At 35.6% G+C, this 10,672-nt stretch overlaps 1 protein-coding gene across 1 annotated transcript in view; it reads right to left on the reverse strand.

Annotated features, from left to right (window-relative positions):
* Window positions 1-6,721: 6,721 nt before the first annotated feature.
* The window catches only part of LOC102813364 (EP300-interacting inhibitor of differentiation 1-like), a 7,591-nt gene continuing 3,640 nt past the window's right edge, over window positions 6,722-10,672 (reverse strand). The window contains exons 2-3 of the mRNA XM_006872963.1: window positions 7,432-7,654; window positions 6,722-6,777 (exon numbers count right to left, since the gene is read on the reverse strand). Of these exons, the coding sequence (XP_006873025.1) occupies window positions 6,722-6,777; window positions 7,432-7,654 (279 nt within the window). The remainder of the gene's footprint in view (window positions 6,778-7,431; window positions 7,655-10,672) is intronic.

Raw genomic sequence — 10,672 nt, forward strand, 5'->3', positions numbered from 1 at the left:
ATGCCTTTTAAAATTGCAAAAATAACTGAGAAAATGCTTCTAGATTTATTTGTTGAAATTATAAAAAGTTTCCAACAGTTCAAAATAGACCTTAAAATAGCTCCAAAGTTACTCAATGGGAGGCTACATTTAAGCTAACTGTCCATTAGAAAGATCAAACATTAGGCAAAATGCTTCTGGGAAACGAGGATTTAGGTTATTGTTTTAGAAAAATGGGTTAATTACAAGGAAAATATAGTTGAGACTTTTTGTTAACTGCCTTTTAGTTAGTTCTGACTCATAGTGACCCTGTATAGGGTTTCTGAGGAGTGGCTGGTAACTTCAAACCACCAACATTGTAGTTCAAACCAACCTTGCTGTCCAGTACTTAAATATTTTTGTCTATAATATTATGTGCTAGGGTTTAAAGCAGCTGACTAGGGAAAGCAAAAACTCACAAGGAATAGATAATAGTTTACTAATTATTCTTACCTGTCTTATGTCAGGGTTTATCTTTTGCTCATGATTTGTGAAACATGAAACCTGACCTTAATGCATAGCTTTGACTAGTATTGACTTTGCTATTGACTTTGTTCTTAAAGAAGCCACCACAGTGCAGTCACCTTCCTCAAGGCTGATGAAACAAGCCCCACCATTTGGTACTGTGACCCTTTGATGTTGTTGTTGTTAAGTGTCATGGAGTAGATTCTTACTCATAGCAGTCCTGTATAGGGTTTCTGAGTGGGAACTGGTGGGTTTGAATCACCGACATTGTGGTTCACAGTTTAGTCTTATCTTACAGAGCTCTACCAGGAGTCTACCATATTGATAACAGTCTGTCATAAATGTCAAATTTCCCCAGTTAATATACACATAATGTCTACTTTTTAAAATATATTCTAATTCCAATATATGTGAATTTGCAATAATTTTTTTTTTTTGGTTTTCATAGATAATTCTTTATGTTTTTTTCTTTTGTAGAATTTTTAAATGATAAGAATTTAAGTAGTGAGTGCATCTATCTTAACTCCACATCTTCTCTTTGAGAAGCTCTGTCTATGGAGTATAATGTTGTTGTTAAGTACCATCAAGTTGGTTCCGATCCATAATGACCCTGTGTAGTGCTTCCGAGGAGCAGCTTGTAAAATTGAACCACCTGACCATGAAGTTCAAATGACTTTGAAGTCTGGTGCATTGACCCACATATAGAAGTGCTTATAATCTTGGAAAGCTGACAATGACAATTTCTAAGTCTGTCAGCCTGAAGGTCAAAGTCTACATCATACAATTGTTGCCCTACTATTAGGTCTTTGTCAGCACTGTGGCTCTGTAGTATATGCACTAATCTGCTAACCACAAGGTTGGCAATTCGAGCCCAAAAGTCGCTCCATGGAAGAAAGATGACATTCTGCTCCTATAAAAAGTGTGCCTCAGAAACCCTTAGCAACAAGTTCTTGTTGTTGTTGCTAAATGACATTGAGTTGTTCCTGATTCATAAAGACACTGTATAAGGATTCCAAGAAACTGCTGATTGATTTGAACCATCAACTTTGTGATTAGCAGTCCATTACATATCCTGAATGTCCTTTATGGGTTATGAAGAAACCCTTAGCAACAAGTCTTGTTGTTGTTGTTGTTGTTAAATGACATTGAGTTGGTTCTGACTCATAAAGACACTGTATAGGGATTCCAAGAAACTGCTGGTTGATATGAACCATCATCTTTGTGGTTAGCAGTCCATTACTTATCCTGAATTTTCTAATGGGCTATGATTATAGGCGAATTTTAATTGTGAATTTAGGCTATTTTTATTTCCTGGAATCTAAGTATTGTTTCCATATATTTAATGAGAATGCATCTGAAAGCTAAATTGAAATTTTGGGCATAATGTAAATAATCTAACTTCTAAAGTCAAATAGACCACTGGATTCAGTGCTAACTCCAATTCAAGCTTGGTTTGGTGTCTTTAAATTTATGTGATTGTTAATTCTTATTAAAAAGTAAAAGTGATAATAATAATAGCAATAATATTACTATAGAATTATACCTAACAACACTTAAGAAAATGCAGAGGAAATATTGACACTTTCAGTAGATAAAAGATTTAAATATTTTATTATTACTATTGTTTTGAGTTAAGTAGTTCTGGTGGCATAGTGGGTTATTGTTTGTTATTGTCAGCAGTTTGAAACCACTAGTCACACCACATAGAAAGATGAGGCTTTCTGCTCCCATAAAGAATTGATCTCTGAAATCTAATACAGGGGCACTATGAGTCAGACCTGATTTGACAGAACATAACCAGCATTATTTATATTAATAAATAATGTCCTGTTGCTCTTGTGGTTAAGTGTCATTGAGTAAAAACCTACTCATAGTGACCCTGCATAGGATTTCTAAGGAACAGTTGGTGGGTTTGAACTGATGACCTTGTGGTTCACAGCCCAGTGCTAATCCTACAACAACACAAATGGAGTTCACATCTTAGTAACAAATAAATCAATGGTCATGTCCTAGTAACAAATAAGTCAAAATCCATGCTCTGTCTAGAAAAAAAAGTGAAAACATTTTTAAGCCTCAAATAGGGCCACTAATTCAATTTCAAATAGCTTTCTTGACATTAAGGGATAAGTTTATAATATCATTTCTTTTAGGAATGGGCCATGGGATCCAATATAATTTAAAACAAATCACTGGCTTATTTATTATTTATTAGAAAGAAAACCCTGAAAACCCAGTTTAAACTTTTGAGAGCTAAAAGGAATTTGACATTTTTAAACTATCGGGCAAGGTTTTATGCCTATTAGTTGCAAGGCACCAGGATATTAAAATAAAGGACATTGGTATTCTCAGTCAAGGACTTATTATTTTGTGTATTGCAAAATGAATTGGGGGTGGGGGGGACAAAAAAAAGCTAAACCAGTAAATGATAGATCCAAAAATCAGGAATTTCCAACATTCCAGCCAAAGGTCAACAGCAAAATGGTGGAAGAAAAATCTAAGCCAGTTATATTTGTGAAATAAATAAATAAAATAAAATAACTCCAAAATATATTAATCATACCTAGGATTTTTAAAAAAGTATAACAATGACTTATTTAATAATATTGTTGTTGTTAAGTGCTGTCAAGTTGGTTCTGACTCATAGCTACTATATATAGGGTTTCCTAGGAGTGACTCATGAGCTTGAACCGCTGACTTTGCAATTCAAACCAACCTTGAAGTCCAGAGCATTTAACCACAGAACTAATAATATTATATTCTGTATAATCCATTAAATATAAATAATCTTTATTCTCATGATATTACTACCTAATATGTCACAAAACCATCTCAAGATAGCATGATCTCAAGTGTTTATTCTTTTGAATAAACATAGAAAATTGTCTATGAAAACCAAAAGAACTTACTGTAAATTCACATATATGGGAGTTAGAATATGTTTTTAAAAGTAGATATTATGTGTACAGAAATTGGTAGGGTCATCTATAAGCTACATTACAGGTTATTCATTCAAGTATTAGGAATAAAAGAAAATAAAAGGCATCCAATATTGCTGTAATAAATTGATGTTTTGTTTCATTTTACGGATAATGCCCTTGTCTGTAGGTAGGACTATCACAAATGTCTTTCTGATGCACTCAAGAAAAGGAAAGAAGGCATAAACATGAATGTTAAATGTTTAATATGTTTGTATGTTAAATAACTTTATAAAGATAAACTTTGTTGTTTTTATTGTTAGTTGCATTTGAGTTACATCTAACTCATGGCAACCTTATGTACAAGCTTCAAAAAATGTACGGACAAGTTGCATTATATTTTAATTCTAGTTTTTTTCATGGCTTTTTTCATGTCTCCTCAAGTAACAGAACAAACTCCTGAACCATCTTGATGATTGTTGGTTTGTTTGAGTCCATTTTTGCAGCCTTTATGTCATCTTATTCTCTGAATGTGGAAAGAAATGATGGAAGCTTTCGCTCATTGCCATCAATCAGTTCACATACAGTTTATTTATACAGATTAAGAAATGCTGTTGTTGTTATGTACTATTGAGTTGGTTCCAATTCATAACAACCCAGTATAGGCTTTCTAAGGTGTGTGGTTATGATTCCAGTGTTTATCCTACAACACCAAACCAGGAGTCTGCTTAAGAAATAGGATTCAGGATAATGAGAAAGCACTGAAGTTTATAAATACTGAAGTTGTTCTGTGGACCCTCAAGTCAGGTCAGATTCATGGTGACCTTGTGTGTATAGGATTTCAAGATCAGTTAGTGGGAACTGCAGACCTTGCAGTTACAGATAAGTCCAGTGCTTATCTGATACTGCTGTGCCAGGGCTCACTGTTTATGGGAAAGCAACTAATGAATTTGAATGGCATATCCTGGTGATGCTTTTACTACAGCATCACCAGGACTTCCTAAACACAAAAAGTTTGTGGAAATAGATGGCATTCCAGAGGCCCAGTCTATCAGCATGCCTTCAGTTTTCATCAAGCAAACCACTCTCAGAATTCCTCATTGAAGTCATCTCGATTTTGTATCTTTGTTTCTTTTTAAGTATCAGTGGGAAAAATGAACTGCTTAATATATTATGATGTACTCAACTGATTTATATCTGAGACATTCTATACAGATTCAGATATGATTTCCATGGAATTGAGAAGTCTCTTCATAAAGTCTTCTTTTGTTAAGCATCATTATAGTTCCTTTATTATTACGATTTAGCTATCTTATTTATGCAGTGGCGTAAAAGTAGGTACTTCTCTGTGATCTGACCTAATCAAATTCTAAAGCATACTTTATTGAGTATTTCCAGAAATGCTTTAATCAAGTTCCTAAATTATCACAGGGAGATTTGATTAAATTGGTTTAATTCTGGTGAACATGTTAAAATCCATGTCTTCATCTTTCTTTCTCTTTTAAAAATATCAGTATATGTGAGGAATTTATATTCATTTCAAAATATCCACATGGATTTTTGTTGGCAGCTTCAGAAATAGTAAGTAGCATTGATCAATATATGCCTTTCTGTTACTTTTATAACAAATAATACACACATACTGCTTATTGCCTACAAGAAAAAAGCATGTCTTCATTGAAAAATGATATATTTGCTGAATTTTTAAAAATTCAGTCAAAGTTGATCAAGTTTTTAAAATAATGTCTGAGATTTAATCTCTAAACCTTTAACATTTCCTCAAATTTAGAAGTTCATATAAGAGTTCATCACATGTCTGTCAGAATGTCTATTTATAATTTCTAAATGTGTCAGCCAGAACTGAAAAAGATGTGATGAAAAATAAAAAATGTTTATCATACACTCAATCCTGATTTGAAGCAGGTGTCACTTCCCTATTTCTTGTTAATGCATTCCCAGCATTTTTTTGTTTTGTGTTTTTGAAGATCCATCATAGAATTATAAGAGTTGTGTCCACCGGGATTTACACCACTTGTTCAATCTATTTATACCAAGTTAATTAAGTGATAATCCCAAAGTATCAGAGGACACATGAAGTAATAAATGCCTGCTTCCCTCACAGACACACTGAGACCACATGGTGAGAAGTCACAGAATGGAAGACTGTTTTATTACCTAATGTCAATTTTGTGTATGGGGAATATTGCTATTAAACAATCTGTTCTCTTGTATTTAGAGGTTGATTTTTTTTCGATGGATAAATATTCTTTTGACAACTGATGTGCTGTTTCTAAAGGAAATTCAAGCACATATGAAATGTTACAATTTAAGTAAAGATTAGCCCTTACTTAGCAACTTTATCAAGTCCATTGCCAAAATAAATCAAAATACAACCTCATTTTCTAGTTGTTAAATGATTCCCAAGAATGAATAAAGAAAAATCTCCAAAATGATATTACCTTGAACTCAACATTGATCCTACACACATACATAAACATATGCAGAGAGAGAAAGAGAGAGAACACAAAGTGCCTATTGATTAATTTAACATACTCTGCTGTCTGTTTCAAGCCCTGGTGTGGCACTGTAGGATAAGCACTGGACCACAAGGCTGGTTTAAACAGCAAGGTGGGCAATTTGAATAAACTAGCGGCTCCTCAAAAACCCTGTACCGGGTCGCTATGAGTTAGAGCAGACTCAATGGCACTAATCAACAATGAAGCCGTCTGTTTTAATGACTATTAATCTCATCTATTTTATTTAATTAGGACTACAGACTTTTTTTTTTAATAGAAGAAGTTTTATTATCTTGAATGCTGGTGCATACAAATAACAAGCTTAATTTAGAGGAAAAGAAAGAGGAGAGGAAATGTCAGATATTGAGGTGGATTTCTGGGCAGGTTAAAAACCTTTACACAGTTGATAGCTTTATTATTCACAGCCTTTTTAAGATGTACAACTTCCCTTTTACATGACAACATTCACCAACAGTTCTTATAATATTATGTTCAACTGAAATCCTTCTCCTGTCAAATAAGTGAAAAACAGAAGAGCAAAACAAAAGTCTTCTCTAGTGTTGAGTATTTAGAAATATTTTCTTTGTACTTTCACAAAACATAGTAACGTCTAAAGCTTTTAATTGTTGTTGTTAAGTGCCATCGAGTCGATTCCGACCTATAGCGACCTTGTATAGGGTTTCCAAGGAGCAGCTGGTGAGCTTGAACCACCGACCTTGCAGTTCAAATGACTTTGCAGTCTGAAGTATTAGTCCACAGCGCCACACCAGGATTCCAAAAGGTTTTAATTAAGGGGGACTTAATCTTTTACTGTCTAAAATGCGCACAACATGAATTTTCTCGAATTATAATAAAAATAACACCTATAAACAAAATTTCAGAAGCTTTTGGAAACACATATAAAGATACAGCACGTGGCATATACTTCTTGTGTGTGTGTGTGTGTGTGTGTGTTTTTCTTTTCATCATTTTGAGAAACTGATGAAAGCTAAACTTATGTTACACTAATACTTTTGATAATTATGACTTGAATAGATCACAAAACCAGAATTTCCAAAGTTATCTCAATAGACTTCCAGTCCAGAAAATTCAGATATCCTGTGTCCTAAATTGGGTATTTTGGTGTCTTTTCTCATCATATAAATTATCTATTATATTAGCAGTTCTTCTATTAGCAGTTTGTCTTGATTATTCCTTTTTCTTGCAAAACCATCCCTTACATCGAGGCAAATAGGAAGGGATCAATCCCCCAATGCAAGGATAATAACAAAGGCAAAGACCTGGGTGTTTCAGGACATGCTTGGAAACTGGTTTCTACAGTCCTCCGATCCTTTTTCTTTCTTAATGATTCTCTTTCTTTCTCACAATTGTGCAGTCACGGTCCTATTCGATTCTGAAAAACAAACTAAAACGATTTTTTTGAAGTTCAACTTTTCCATTGGCACAGAACTATTTCGAATGAACCCTTAAAATTAATAGTGTGTGAGTCTCTCCTCTTTTAACAACCCTGACCTTACTCTCAACAATTATCTCATCACAGCCAAGTTCTTTTGTCAGACGGTTGACCACTATGAGGGAAAAGAGCTCTTTGATAAAAGCTAGCTGTTCAAACGGGGTCTTCTCGTAATGCATCTGGAAGCCGCCATCCAGGGCTGCTTCTCTGGCTCTGGAAGTTTGCAGGAACACCTTGTTGGTTACTTCGAGGGCTGCGGAGACCTTGTAGCCGGCCCCGCTGAGCTGCTGTCAGTTCTAGAGACTATTGTGAGAGAAAAGATGTCTGAGCTAAGTTATGATTTAGATATGCCATGTTTGATTTTCTGATAGGAGTTATAAAACTATTTCCAAAAATTTATAACCTAGAAAAGTTGGTATTACGTTGCTGTCATTGTTGTAAGTGCCGTGGAGTTGGTTCCCACACATGGCGACCCTGTGCAGAGTTTACAAGGAGCGGCTAGGGAGTTTGAACTGCCAACCTTGCAGGTCAAACCCACCTTGCACTCTAGGGCATCATCCTGTGGCTCCACCCCAGGACTCATCAAATTACATTGTTATTGTTGTTAAGTGCCAGCGAATCAGTTCCCACTCATAACAACCCTGTGTAGGGTTTCCAAGGAATGGTTGGTAAGCTTGAACCACCAATCTTGCAGTTCAAATTGACCTTGCAGTCCAGCACATTAAACCACAGCGCCACACCAGGACTCAATTTAATTACATTGGGAGTCATCTAGTCTCCTGATGAAATAAAGAATTAAAATGAAGTGTACTAAAAGGTAACTACACTGTAATCCTATTTTAAAGATGAAGAACTTCATTTACAACAAATTTGTTGTTGCTGTCAGGTGCCATCGAGTCAGAACCGACTCATAGCGACCCCATGCACAGCAGAACAAAACAATGTCCGATCCTGGGCCAACCTCACCACCGCTGCCACACTTGAGTCCATTAATGATGCCACCTGGCCAATCCATTTCGTTAGGGGTCTTCCTCTTTTTCTCTGACCCTCCACCTTACCCAGCATGACATCCTTCTCCAGCGACTGTTTCCTCTGGACAATATGTCCAAAGTAGGAGAGATGAAGCTTAGCCATCCTGGCCTCCAAGGAACACTCTGACTGCACTTCTTCCAAAACAGATCTATTGCTTCTTTTGGCACTCCTAATGCAATACAATGTTTGATTTCTTGACTGCAGTTTCCTTGAGTGTTGACAGTTGGTCCAAGAAGAAAGAAGTCCTTGACAACACCAATCTTTTCTCCGCTGATAAGAATGTTGTTTATTGGTCCAGTGCTGAAGATTTTTGTTTTCTTTATATTGAGATGTAATCTATACCGAAGGCATTGCTCTTTGATCTTCATCAGTAAATGTTTTAAGTCCTCTTCACTTTCAGCAAGCAAGATTTTATCATCTGCATATCACAGGTTGTTAATAAGTCTTCTCCAATCCTGATGCCATGTTTTTCTTCATAGAACCCAGCTTCTCAGATTATTTGCTCAGCATACAGGTTGAATAAATATGGTGAAAAAATACAACATTGTTGCATACCTTTTTAAATTTTAAACCATTCAGTGTTCCCATGTTCTGTTCAAACAGCTGCTTCTTGGTCCAGGTACCGATTCCTCATGAGCACAGTTAAGTGTTCCGGAATACTCATACTTCACAATGTTGTCCATAGCTTGTCATGATACACACAATCAAAAGCCTTTGCATAGTCAATAAAGCACAGATATTCTCTGCTTTTAGCAAAGATCAATCAGACATAAGCAATGATTTCCCTTGTTCCAAGGCCTCTTCTGAATCCTCTGAAGGTTCTCTGTCAAAATATGATTGTAGCTTTTTCTGTATTACCATTAGCAAAATTTTACTAGTATGGAATATCAAAGAGATTGTCTCATGATTTCCACATCTGTTGGGTCACCTCTCTTTGGAATGGGCACAAATATAGATCTCTTCCAATCAGGCGGCCAGATAGTTGTCTTCCAAATTTCTTGGCAAAGATGAGTGAGTGCTTCCTGTGCCATCTCACTTTCTTGAAAGATTTCTATTTTTATTCCATGAATTACTGGTGCCTTGTTCTTTGCCAATTCCTTCAATACACCTTAGACTTCCTCCTTCAGTATCACTGGCTCTTGATCATATGCTACCTCTTGAAATGGTTGAACATCAGCCATTTCCTTTTGTACAGTGACTCTGCATATTCCTTCCATTTCCTTTTGATGCTTTCTGCATCGTTCAATAATTTTCCCAGAGAATCCTTCTAAATAAGTCGAGGCTTGATTTCTTCTTCAGTTTCCCCAGTTTGAGAAATGCTTAGTGTGTCCTTCCTTTATGGTTTTCTTAATCTAGATCTTCACACGTTTGGTTTTAATATTTGACATTATCTTTTCAAGCTGATCTTTGAAATTTTCTGTTCATCTCTTGTACTTCCTCATTTCTTCCATTTACTTTAGCATCTCTACACTGGAGAGCAAGTTTCAGTGCCTTTCTGACATCCATTTTGACCTTTTCCTTCTTTCTTGTCTTCTCAATGACTTTTTGTTTTCTTCATGTATGATGTTCTTGATGTTGTGCCACAACTCTTCCGTTCTTCCATCTTTAGTGTTTAATGTACCAAATCTGTTCTTCAGATGATCTCTAAATTCAGGGGGGATATAGTCAAGGGAATATTTTGGCTATCATGGATTGGTTTTTATTTACTTCAGCTTCAGTTTGAATTTTCCTGTTACCAATTGATCTGTTCCACAGTCTGTCACATGCCTTGTTTTGACCGATAGTATGAGCTTTTCCATGATCTTTTTCTGCAGATGTAGTCTATTTGATTTCTTTGCATTCCATCTGTCAAGGTCCACATGTATAGTTGACTCTTCTGCTGTCTAAAGAAGGTATTTGAAATGAACAAATCATTGATTTTGCAGAATTCTATCATGCATTCTCCAGCCTCATTTCTATTGCCAAGGCCATGTTTTAAAACTACTGATCCTTCCTCTTTGCTTCCAACCTTTGCATTCCAATCACCTGTAATGATGGATACATCGGGATTGCATGTTTGATCAATTTCAGCCTGGACAAGTTGGTAGAATTCTTCTATTTCATCCTCACTGGCTTTAGTAGTTGGTGCATTAATTTGAATAATAGTGGTATTAATTTGGCTTCCCTGTAGGCGCATGGATATTATCCTATCACAGACAGCATTGAAACTCATGAATCATCTTTATATGTTCTTTTTGACAATGAATGCAACACTGTTCCTTTTCTATTTATTA

This window comes from Chrysochloris asiatica, unplaced genomic scaffold, assembly GCF_000296735.1.
Source record: "Chrysochloris asiatica unplaced genomic scaffold, ChrAsi1.0 scaffold00216, whole genome shotgun sequence".
Classification (NCBI taxonomy): domain Eukaryota; kingdom Metazoa; phylum Chordata; class Mammalia; order Afrosoricida; family Chrysochloridae; genus Chrysochloris; species Chrysochloris asiatica.